General features: G+C 42.8%; 1 protein-coding gene across 2 annotated transcripts in view; it reads right to left on the bottom strand.

Annotated features, from left to right (window-relative positions):
* Positions 1-13,181, bottom strand: part of prkcsh (PRKCSH beta subunit of glucosidase II) — a 113,334-nt gene that overhangs the window by 43,235 nt on the left and 56,918 nt on the right. The window contains exon 10 of one of the 2 annotated variants that reach the window (XM_063035604.1): positions 12,124-12,330. The exons of the other annotated variant lie outside the window; for it this stretch is intronic. Coding sequence (XP_062891674.1) covers positions 12,124-12,330 — 207 coding nt within the window. The remainder of the gene's footprint in view (positions 1-12,123; positions 12,331-13,181) is intronic. 2 annotated transcript variants of the gene reach the window in all.

The raw sequence follows: 13,181 nt of genomic DNA, 5'->3' as shown, positions 1-13,181 counted from the left end.
AAAATAATTGATTACATGTATTCACCCCCCCCCTTAATATGACACACTAAATCATCACTGCAGTCAATTGGTTTTAGAAATCAGATAATTAGTTAAATAGACAATAGGTGCAGAAGTAGACCATTCCACCCTTCGAGCCTGCACCGCCATTCTGAGATCATGGCTGATCATCTACTATCAATACCCGGCTCCTGCCTTGTCCCCATAACCCTTGATTCCCCTATCCATAAGATACCTATCTAGCTCCTTCTTGAAAGCATCCAGAGAATTGGCCTCCACTGCCTTCTGAGGCAGCACGTTCCACACCTCCACAACTCTCTGGGAGAAGAAGTTCCTCCTCAACTCTGTCCTAAATGACCTGCCCCTTATTCTTAAACCATGCCCTCTGATGGAGATCTGTTTTTGGCAACCTGTGTGTAGTCAAAGTGTCTCAACTGATCGTAGTAAAAATACATCTGTACCCAAAAGGTCCAACTACTAGTGAGTCAGTATCCTGGCAAAAGCTACACCAAGACGACAAAAGAACACTCCAAGAAAAGCTTACTGAAAAGTAATAGTCAGGAGATGGATACAGGAACATTTCCAAGTCACTGAATGTCCCTTGGAGGAAGTATCGACACATCAGTCAAGAAATGGAAAGAATATGGCACAGCTGTAATCTGCCTACAGTAGGCCGTCCTCAAAAACTGAGTCACCATGCAAGAAGGGGACTTGTGAGGGAGGCCACCGAGAGACCTATGACAACTCTGGAGGAGGTACAAGTTTCAGTGACTGAGATGGAAGAGACTACACAAACAACTGTTGCCCAGGTGCTTCACCAGTCGCAGCTTTAAGGGAGAACAGCAAACAGAAAGCCACTGTTGAAAAAAACTCACATGAAGTCTCGGCTAGAGTTTGCCAGAAGGCATATGGGAGACTCTGAAGTCAGCTGGCAGAAGGCTCTATGGTCTAGTGAAACCAAAACTGAGCTTTTGGGCCATCAAACTAAATGCTATGTTTAGTGCAAGCCAAATACCACACAGTAAAAACACATCATCCCTACCATGAAGCATGATAGTAGCTGCACCATGCTGTGGGAACGTTTCACTGCAGCAGGCCATAGAAGTCTTGCAAAGGTAGAGGGTAAGATGAATTCAGCAAAATACAGGAAAATCCTGGAGGAAAACCTGTTTCAGTGTGCAAGAGAACTGTGACTTGGAAGCATTGAGCCAAAGCCACACAGAAATAGTTTATAAACAAAGTTAATGTCCTGGAGAGGCCAAGTCAGAGTCCAGGCCTCAATCCAATTGGGGATTTGTGGCTGGACTTGAAAAGGGCTGCTCACTTATAATCCCCATGCAATTTCACAGAGCTTGAGCAGTTTTGTAAAGAAGAATGGAGAAAAATTGCAGTGTCCAGATGTACAAAGCTGATAGAGACCTATCCACACAGACTCAAGGTGCCAAAAGGTGTCTACAAAATACTGATTTGAAGGGGGTGAATACTTATTCAATCAATTATTTTGTATTTTATATTTGTAATTCATTTAGATCACCTTGTAGAGATCTGTTTTTACTTTGACATGAAGCAGTCTTTTTCAGTTAATCAGTGTCAAAAAAGCCAAATTAAATCTACTGTGATTCAAAGTTGTAAAACAAAAAAACATGAAAACTCTTAAGAGGGAGTGAACACTTTTTATAGGCACTATAGGAGCAGAATAGCAAGGATGTAATGCTGAGGCTTTATAAGGCATAGGTCAGACCACACTACTGACAGCAGTTTTGGGCTCCTCATTTCAGAAAAGGTGTGCTGGTATTAGAGAGGGTCTAAAGCAGTTTCATGAGTTATTCCAGGAATGCAACCGGTAATGTACGAGTAGTGTTTGACGGTTGTGGGCCTGTACTCGCTAGAGTTTAGTATTGAAAGGCCTAGGTAGAATGGACATGTTTCCTATTGTTGGTGAGTTGAGGAAAATGGAGTTGAGAACGATAAGTCAGCCATGATGAAATGGCGGAGCAGACTCAATGAGCCACATGGCCTAATTCTGCTCCTATGTCTTATCGTCTAACTGCAAATGATGCAGCATTAAACTTGTGCGAGCTGCCACTAATTTGATAAAATTAATTGTGGGGGTTCAGAAGGAACCACATGCTGGGTTGTTGAGGGCAAAGGAATGTTACTAATACTGCTGTTTGCATATAGACCAGATGCATCTTTCAGCTGATAGTGTAACACAATGGATATAGTGAGAATTCCCATGGATGTTCAGATAACCTGTACTGACTTTTCAAAAGATCACTCTTAGGAACTCATTTGAATTATTATACAAAATGAAATTACTGACAGGATTCAAAAAGAAATTTTTAAATTCATACAGAGCTGTAACAATAACACGTTGTATTAGCTGCATAGGGTGTAAAGATTAATGAGAACCCACTCCATCTGGTTGCATTCTCAATACCTTCAGCTTTGTCGGACATCATTATTGCCTGAGCATTCCACAGTACGTCGTACAGGTCCACAATCCCTTATCCGAAATTCTGAAATCCAAAAAGCTCTGAAAACCAAAGTTTTTTTCGCCAACAGCTGCCGTCACTCAGGTGTGACGTGGCGGCACTAGCAGAGGCCGCTAGACGTCAGCCGTGGATTCAGCACGTCGTACCAGTTACATGTGTATTTGCTGTTCGCTGATATTTTGTGTCCACTGTTGACTTTGTGTTTAATTTCACTGTGAAAATGCCAAAAAGAGCTGCAGATATCCCTATGGGTAACAATGAGAAAAAGAGAAGGAAGCATCTATCATCAGCAATAACACAGAAAGTGGAGTTATTGCAGAAGCTTGATCGTAGTGTGTCTGTGTGGCATCTTACTGAAGGATATGGCGTCGGAACTACCACTGTATATGATTTAAAGAAACAAAGACAAGTAGCTGAAGTTTTATAGTGGCAGTGATGACCATAAACTAATGAAAAACAGGAAAACAATGAAGATCTTGACCGTGTGTTGATTGAATGGATTAGACAACGAAGAAGTGAATGTACGCCGCTGATTGGCATGTTGATCATGAAACAGGCTGTAATATACCATGAAGAACTGAACATTGAAGGTGAGTGTCAATATTCAGAGGGCTGGCTGCAGAAATGTAAGCGTCATGGTGTAGAATATCTGAAAATCTGTGGTGAGAAAGCTTCTGATCATGAAGCAGCTGAAAATTACATTCCCCAATTTGCCAAGATAACATCTGATGAAAACATTAGCCCTGAACAAATTTACAATGCTGATGAAACAGGTTTGTACTGGCACTACGTTCCTAGAAAAACATTAACAATGGCTGATGGGGGAGCACCAACAGGTTTTAAAGATGCTAAGGGCAGGTTAACTATTCTTGGGTGTGCCAATGCAGCAGGCACACACAAGGTGAAGTTGGCAGTGATTGGAAAAAGCCAACATCTGAGATGTCTGAAAGCTGTACGCAATTTACCTGTGCATTATTATGCAAACAAGAAAGCACAGGTAACCCGAGAAATGTTTTCTGACTGGTTCAATAACCACTTTGTACCAGGGGCACGAGCTCATTGCAGGCAAGCTGGACTGGAAGAAAACTGTAAAATTTTATTGTTCCTGGACAACGGCTCTGCACATCCCCCTGCCAAACTTCTTGTGAAAAGTCATGTTTTCGCAATTTACTTGCCCCCCAATGCGACATCTATATTACAGCCTCGTGACCAAGGAATTTTACGCTCCATGAAAAGCAAGTATAAAGACTATTTTTTGAATTGTATGCTTTCTGCAGTCAACAGAGGAGTAGGAATCCAAGACTTCCTGAAAGAGTTCAATGTTCAGTATGCCATTTACGCAGCTGCTAATGCTTGGAATGATGTTGGTAAATTAACATTAACAAATGCTTGGCACAGACTTTGGCCTACAATGATGTTTGATGTAAACGAACCTACAGATCAAGACTCTGAAGGATTTCTTGTCACTAATATGATGATATCAAACCTCGTAACTTACGCTAAAATGTTATCGAACAGAAGTGTAATTAAAGGAAGCTGACATCAAAGAAATGCTGAACATTGACAATGATGCACCTGTTGTGCATTCCTTGAGTGATGGGGAAATTGCTGAAATGCTGTTAAATACAGATAAGCATGAAGAAAGTAGTGATGATGATGACATAGTGAACACAGGTGAAAAAATCCCCACAGACGATATGGTGAAAATGTGTGATCAGTTAATTGCTGGCCTTGAACAACGTGCATTTATCAGTGAGCAAGAGATTATGGCAGTTTACTCAGTTAAAGAGAGATTGCTTAGACATAAACCTATGTTAATGAGACAGATAACACTTGAAGAAATCTTTAAAAATGCCATCTGTCATAGTGCTGCTTCATAACTTGAGAATCTTGTTCCTGGCCCATCAGGTACCTGTAGAGTATTTAGCTTTGTTTGCCAGATGTAATGCAACTTAACTAGCTTGGTTTGAACCTGTCAATGTCCTAGAGTATTTACGTCATTTACCATGTGTTTGATTCGGTTCGTTTGAGGCTGAATATTTTTATGTTTTTTTGAATGTTTAACAGAACTATAATAGTATTTGTAGTTTTTATTTATCCCACTTAACTATACATAGAAACATAGAAAATAGGTGCAGGAGTAGGCCATTAGGCCCTTCGAGCCTGCACCGCCATTTATTATGATCATGGCTGATCATCCAACTCAGAACCCCGCCCCAGCCTTCCCTCCATACCCCCTGACCCCCGTAGCCACAAGGGCCATATCTAACACCCTCTTAAATATAGCCAATGAACTGGCCTCAACAGTTTCCTGTGGCAGAGAATTCCACAGATTCACCACTCTCTGTGTGAAGAAGTTTTTCCTAATCTCGGTCCTAAAAGGCTTCCCCTCTATCCTCAAACTGTGGCCCCTCGTTCTGGACTTCCCCAACATCGGGAACAATCTTCCTGCATCTAGCCTGTCTAATCCCTTTAGGATCTTATACGTTTCAATCAGATCCCCCCTCAATCTTCTAAATTCCAACGAGTACAAGCCCAGTTCATCCAGTCTTTCTTCATATGAAAGTCCTGCCATCCCAGGAATCAATCTGGTGAACCTTCTTTGTACTCCCTCTATGGCAAAGATGTCTTTCCTCAGATTAGGGGACCAAAACTGCACACAATACTCCAGGTGTGGTCTCACCAAGGCCTTGTACAACTGCAGTAGTACCTCCCTGCTCCTGTACTCGAATCCTCTCGCTATAAGTGCCAGCATACCATTCGCCTTTTTCACCGCCTGCTGTACCTGCATGCCCACTTTCAATGACTGGTGTATAATGACACCCAGGTCTCGTTGCACCTCCCCTTTTCCTAATCGGCCACCATTCAGATAATAATCTGTTTTCCTATTTTTGCCACCAAAGTGCATAACTTCACATTTATCCACATTAAATTGCATCTGCCATGAATTTGCCCACTCACCCAACCTATCCAAGTCACCCTGCATCCTCTTAGCATCCTCCTCACTGCTAACACTGCCACCCAGCTTCGTGTCATCCGCAAACCTGGAGATGCTGCATTTAATTCCCTCATCCAAGTCATTAATATATATTGTAAACAACTGGGGTCCCAGCACTGAGCCTTGCGGTACCCCACTAGTCACCGCCTGCCATTCTGAAAAGGTCCCATTTATTCCCACTCTTTGCTTCCTGTCTGCTAACCAATTCTCCACCCACACCAATACCTTACCCCCAATACCGTGTGCTTTAAGTTTGCACACTAATCTCCTGTGTGGGACCTTGTCAAAAGCCTTTTGAAAATCCAAATATACCACATCCACCGGTTCTCCCCTATCCACTCTACTAGTTACATCCTCAAAAAATTCTATGAGATTCATCAGACATGATTTTCCTTTCACAAATCCATGCTGACTTTGTCCGACCATTTCACCGCTTTCCAAATGTGCTGTTATCACATCCTTGATAACTGACTCCAGCAGTTTCCCCACCACCGACGTTAGGCTAACCGGTCTATAATTCCCCAGTTTCTCTCTCCCTCCTTTTTTAAAAAGTGGGGTTACATTAGCCACCCTCCAATCCTCAGGAACTAGTCCAGAATCTAACGAGTTTTGAAAAATTATCACTAATGCATCCACTATTTCTTGGGCTACTTCCTTAAGCACTCTAGGATGCAGACCATCTGGCCCTGGGGATTTATCTGCCTTCAATCCCTTCAATTTACCTAACACCACTTCCCTATTTAACTTGTATTTCGCTCAGTTCCTCCATCTCACTGGACCCTCTGTCCCTTACTATTTCTGAAAGATTATTTATGTCCTCCTTAGTGAAGACAGAACCAAAGTAATTATTCAATTGGTCTGCCATGTCCTTGCTCCCCATAATTAATTCACCTGTTTCTGTCTGCAGGGGACCTACATTTATCTTTACCAGTCTTTTCCTTTTTACATATCTATAAAAGCTTTTACAGTCCGTTTTTATGTTCCCTGCCAGTTTTCTCTCATAATCTTTTTTCCGCTTCCTAATTAAGCCCTTTGTCCTCCTCTGCTGAACTCTGAATTTCTCCCAGTCCTCAGGTGAGCCACTTTCTCTGGCTAATTTGTATGCTTCTTCTTTGGAATTGATACTATCCCTAATTTCTCTTGTCAGCCACGGGTGCACTACCTTCCTTGATTTATTCTTTTGCCAAACTGGGATGAACAATTGTTGTAGTTCATCCATGCAACCTTTAAATGCTTGCCATTGCATATCCACCGTCAATCCTTTAAGTGTCATTTGCCAGTCTATCTTAGCTAATTCACGTCTCATACCTTCAAAGTTACCCCTCTTTAAGTTCAGAACCTTTGTTTCTGAATTAACTATGTCACTCTCCACCTTAATGAAGAATTCCACCATATTATGGTCACTCTTACCCAAGGGGCCTCTCACGACAAGATTGCTAATTAACCCTTCCTCAATGCTCAAAACCCAGTCCAGAATAGCCTGCTCTCTCGTTGGTTCCTCGACATGTTGGTTCAAAAAACCATCCCGCATACATTCCAAGAAATCCTCTTCCTCAGCACCTTTATCAATTTGGTTCACCCAGTCTACATGTAGATTGAAGTCACCCATTATAACTGCTGTTCCTTTATTGCACACATTTCTAATTTCCTGTTTAATACCATCTCCGACCTCACTACTACTGTTAGGTGGCCTGTACACAACTCCCACCAGCGTCTTCTGCCCCTTAGTGTTACGCAGCTCTACCCATATCGATTCCACATCTCCCTGGCTTATGTCTTTCCTTTCTATTGCGTTAATCTCTTCTTTAACCAGCAACGCCACCCCACCTCCCCTTCCTTCATGTCTATCCCTCCTGAATATTGAATATCCCTGAACGTTGAGCTCCCATCCCTGGTCACCCTGGAGCCATGTCTCTGTGATCCCAACTATATCATAATCATTAATAACAATCTGCACTTTCAATTCATCCACCTTATTACGAATGCTCCTTGCATTGACACATAAAGCCTTCAGGCGCTCTTTTACAACTCTCTTAGCCCTTATACAATTATGTTGAAAAGTGGCCCTTTTTAATGCTTGCCCTGGATTTGTCAGCCTGCCACTTTTACTTTTCTCCTTTGTACTTTTTGCTTCTACCCTCACTTTACACCCCTCTGTCTCCCTACACTGGTTCCCATCCCTCTGTCGTGAACTAACCTCCTCACGCCTAGCCTCTTTAATTTGATTCCCACCCCCCAACCATTCTAGTTTAAAGTCACCTCAGTAGCCCCCGCTAATCTCCCTGCCAGGATATTGGTCCCCCTAGGATTCAAGTGTAACCCGTCCTTTTTGTACAGGTCACACCTGCGCCAAAAGAGGTCCCAATGATCCAAAAACTTGAATCCCTGCCCCCTGCTCCAATCCCTCAGCCACGCATTTATCCTCCACCTCATCGCATTCCTACTCTCACTGTCGCGTGGCACAGGTAGTAATCCCGAGATTACTACCTTTGCGGTCCTTTTTCTCAACTCCCTTCCTAGCTCCCTATATTCTCCTTTCAGGACCTCATCCCTTTTCCTACCTATGTCATTGGTACCTATATGTACCACGTCCTCTGGCTCCTCACCCTTCCACTTCAGGAGATCTTGGACACGATCAGAAATATCCCGGACCCTGGCACCAGGGAGGCAAACTACCATCCGGGTCTCTGGACTGCGTCCACAGAATCGCCTATCTGACCCCCTTACTATCGAGTCCCCTATCACAACTGCCCTCCTCTTCCTTGCCCTACCCTTCTGAGCTACAGGGCCAGACTCTGTGCCGGAGGCACGGCCACTGTCGCTTCCCCCAGGTAAGCTGTCCCCCCCAACAGTACTCAAACAGGAGTACCTGTTGTTAAGGGGCACAGCTACCGGGGTACTCCCCATCACCTGACTTTTCCCCTTCCCCCTCCTAACCGTGACCCACTTGTCTGCCTCCCGTGGCCCCGGCGTGACCACCTGCCTTCCACTCCTCTCTATCACCTCCTCACTCTCCCTGACCAGACGAAGGTCATCGAGCTGCAGCTCCAGTTCCGTAACGCGGTCCCTTAGGAGCTGCATCTCGATGCATTTGGCGCAGATGTAGACGTCCGGGAGGCTTGGAGACTCCAGGGCCTCCCACATCCCACACCGAGAACAGCAAACTGCCCTCACAGTCATAATGTCCCTCTCCTCAAATAGCAACAGAAAATGAATGTCAAACCTTCCTCGCCTCGCCCGCTTCCGCCTAAGCCCGGTGAGCCGAAGCCCTTAAGTCTTCACTCTGCTCCCGGCTCACTCCGCAGCCCGCAAACTACGCTGCCCGCTCTATGAGGCTTTGTTCCTTTTAAATCTGCCGCACTGCACAGCCCGACGTCACACGCCTGCGCAGTCCCACCTCTCAGAAAGCCGTTGGAGAAAAAAAAATAACGAAAATTTCAAAAATGTCTTTCTCATATACGTTTTGTGTTCACTTTGTGTTTAATTTCACTGTGTAAATGTCAAAAAGAGCGCGGATCGGGAAAACCCGGACGTTCTCTCTCCAGCACTCATTGTTTGAGCATGTACAGACTTTTTTTCTTGTCACTATTCCCTAAACAATACAGTATATCAACTATTTACATAGCATTTACATTGTATTAGGTATTATAAGTAATTTAGAGATGATTTAAAGTATACGAGAGAATGTGCATAGGTCCGGAGCTCTCCCGGGTCCTAAAGTCCACCTGTAGGTTAATTATCAATTTTCTAAAATCCGAAAAATTCTGAATTCCGAAATGCAACTGTCCCCAAGGATTTCAGATAAGGGATTGTGGACCTGTATTAGCAACCTGAGTTTGGAGAAGGAACATAAACATTTTCATTTTGAAAACCTCCAAGCACACATCAACAAGCTAGAAAAGACTAAATCCCTTTTTGGAAAAGGGAGAGATTCAAGTTGCATTCCAGTCTCCAGGGACTATAAATTGACAGTGGGGTCTGAGAGGAGGAACCAAACACCTCACATTCAGTGGCCACTTATTAGGGACAGGAGTGCAACCGGGTGTGGTCTTCCACTATTGTCACCTATCCACTTCAAGGTTTGTGTCCAGCGACATTTCTCTGCACATCACTGACATGATGCGTGGCTATCTGAGTTACTGTTGCCTTCCTGTCGGCTTGAATCACTCTGGCCATTATTCTCTGACCCATCTCATTAACAAGGCGTGTTCACCAACAAAACTGCTACTCACTGGTAGTTCTTTGTGTTTCATACCATTTTCTGTAAAACCTAGAGTGTTGTGCATGAAAATCAGCAGATTCTGAGATACTTAAACCACCACATCTGTCACTAACAAAGTGACTTGGATCACATTTTTTTCTGTATTCTATTTGGTCTGAACAACAACGGAACCTACTGACCATGTCTGCACATGACTGGCTGAGCAGATATTTTGCATTAACAAGGTGCACAAATGTACCTAATAAAGTGGCCACTGAGTGAATTTCTCTCCAGACCGTCACCTGCCAGCATTTGGGTCAGGAAAGATAGTTAGACAAAAGATCAAGTGGAAGAAATGTAACCCTGCACAAGATCATGAAAAGTTTCAACTGAATAAATCAAGGGGGAGAAAAAGAAAATTCCAACCAGAAAAGAGACAAGTTGACTGTCCAAAAAACATTAGGATACTTGTTAGTTTTGATACAAGACAGACTGCAGATGCTGGAAATCTTGAGAAGCACACAAAATATGTGTTTTTTCTCAAAACATTAACTGTCCATTTCTCCTAATACTGTCTGACCTGCTGAGTTCCTGCAGCACTGTCGAGTCACAGAACACTACAGCACAGAAACAGGCCCTTTGGCCCATCTAGTCCATGCCAAACCGTGATTCTGCCTGGTCCCATCAACATGCACCCAGATCATAGGCCTCTATATCCATCCCATCCATATACTTAACCAAGCTTCTTTTCAATGTTGAAATCAAACCTGTATCCACCACTTCTACTGGCAGATTGTTCCATACTCTCATCACCCTCTGAGTGAAGTTTCCCCTCATATTCCCTTTAAATATTTCACCTTTCACCCTTAACCCATAATTTCTAGTTGCAGACCCACCCGAACACAGTGAAAAAGTGTGCTTGGATTACCATATCTATACCCTCACATTTTTTTTTATATATATACCTCTAGCAAAAATCTCCCTTCAGTCTTCTACATTTCAAGGAATAAAGTCCTAACTTACTCAATCTTTCTTTATAACTCAGATCCTCCAAACCTGGCAACATCCTTGCAAATGTTCTCTGTACCCTTTCAATCTTAGTTACATCTTTCCTGTAGTTAGGCAACCAAAACTATACAATACTCCAAATTAGGTCACACCAACATCTTATAAAACTTCAACATAACATCCTAACACCTGTACTTAAAACTTTGATTTATGAAGGCTAATATGCCAAAATCTCTCTCTACTACCTGTAATGCCACATAAGGAATTATAGATATGTATTGAATTGAATTGACGTTCATTCTTACATCCTTCACATGTACGAGTAAAAATCTTTGTTACATCACTGTCTAAGTGCGCAATGTGAAATTCATAGTAATTTGTAATAAATCATATGTACGACAGGACAGTCAATATAGCATGGAAATACAATTGTATTAGCATGAATTACTCAATCTGATGGCCTGGTGGAAAAGCTGCCATGCAGCCTGTTGATCCTGGCTTTTATGCTGTGGTGCCTTCCCTGATCCCTCTGTTCTAATGCACTCTTCAGTGCCTTAAGCAAGGCACATTTTGTGTGCTGTTAAAAGTTTAGAGGGTGCAAGTTGGCACCTGGAATGCAGTATCCATAAGAACAAAGGAAGTAGGCTCAAAACAACACTTTAAAGGAACTATGATAAAGAGCTGGAGTGAAAACATTTAGGACCACAAGAACAAACCATCAGAGTGGGATTACATGGCTATATCTTTTAAAGAGAGCTGCCACAGGCACTACAGCCAAACAGCTGTTACATCTTATGATCTTGTTAGCCAACAAAGTAGTAAAGAAAGAAAGATTTTCAATTTGTGAATCAAATGCAGAGCACCCCTTTCTCTCCCTCTTTCCTTCCACTGAGAAGTCAGAACACCGAGGGGCAGCCACTGAAAGACAGCTGCCATGGTTACAGTCAGTGCTTGATGAGACAGAGTGAGCACTCCGCTCTTACCTGCTGGTTACAGGAAACTAGCCCGAGATAGATCATTTTATCAAATGTAAAAGACAACTATCCTCTTCTGTTTTGGGACTCAGTGTTGTATGTTTGCATAAATTTATTAGCCCATTTTTATATATATTTTTCTAAAATTTTCATTTATTGAGATACAGCATGGAACAGGCCACCCAGCAATCCCTTGATTTAACCCGAGCCTAATCACAGGACAATTTGCAATGACCAAATAATGTACCAACCAGTACGTCTATGTACTGTGGGAGAAAACTGGAGCACCCAAAGGAAATCCATGTGCTCACGGGGAAAACATACAAACTCCTTACAGGCAGCGGCGGGAATTGAAACTGGGCCATTTGTCCTGTAAAGCACTGTGCTAATCGCAATGCTACCAAATATTTGAATCAGTAAAACACAAACATGTTTTTCTTTGTTTACCTTATAATCATCTTCCCCTACATCATCATCATCCTCCTCTTCAAATTCACTATCACTCTCACTGTCATCCTCATCAACACCGTTATCCTGGTCTTCCCCGTAATCCTCATCATCGGTCTTCCTCTGCTCTTCGAGGTCTGGTTGAGGACTACTGTCTGCTCCACCTTCCACAGGAATCTCTGGGGTAGGGGAGACCTCGTTGACAGCCTACAGTAGAAGAGGAAGTGATGGTCTGAAAAGGAGCAGTGAAATACAAAACCATATGGCAAAGATACACATGTACTAAACTCAATTCTATTAATTGTTTCAACTGCACCCCAGCTGTGAACCCTGTTAAGGTATCTGCCATCATATGACCAATAAGGCAGGAAATCTCAGATTTGACTCTTGCATGAAAATTCCTTAGGAATTTTGAAATTAGAAATCCGGAAATTAGTGTAATGCTATTACAGCACTAGCGATCCAGGTTCAATTCCCACTGCACTTAAAGGAGTCTGTACATTCACCATGTGACCATGTGGATTTCCTCCAGGTGCGCTGGTTTCCTGTAACATTACAAAGTAGTATGGGTTAGTAGATTAATTGTTCATGTGGGTATAATTCAGTGACACAGACTCGTTGGGCCTCTTACTATGTTATAATCTCAAAAATAAATAAATTTCAACAACGGAGAGCTGTAGACAGTTCTTAAGTGCATACAAGACTGCAATCAATAGATATTAGGGCAAAGGGAATCACAGGACATGGAGATCAGGTGGGCAAGTGAAAAAGAGCACTAGGACAGGAATGTGTCTTACTCCTGTTTCCAGTTCTTAAGTTATTTTAGTAGATGAAAACATAAGTTTCCACATTAAACTGCTTTCTGTTGTTATCAATGTGCTAATATTAAATAGGAACAAATCAAGCATGGTCACCGTGTGTCCACGGTCAGCATTTGCCCATGTCCAATCAACCTCCCAACAAAGGCTCACAAAATGCTGGAGGAACTCAGCAAGTCAGGCTGAGACCCTTCATCAGGAATGGGAAGGGCAGAAGCCAGAATAAGATGATGGAAGGAG

Source organism: Mobula hypostoma, chromosome 29 (assembly GCF_963921235.1).
Source record: "Mobula hypostoma chromosome 29, sMobHyp1.1, whole genome shotgun sequence".
NCBI lineage: Eukaryota > Metazoa > Chordata > Chondrichthyes > Myliobatiformes > Myliobatidae > Mobula > Mobula hypostoma.
The sequence above is the reverse complement of the archived record's forward strand: the minus strand, read 5'-3'. Positions and strand labels throughout refer to the sequence as shown.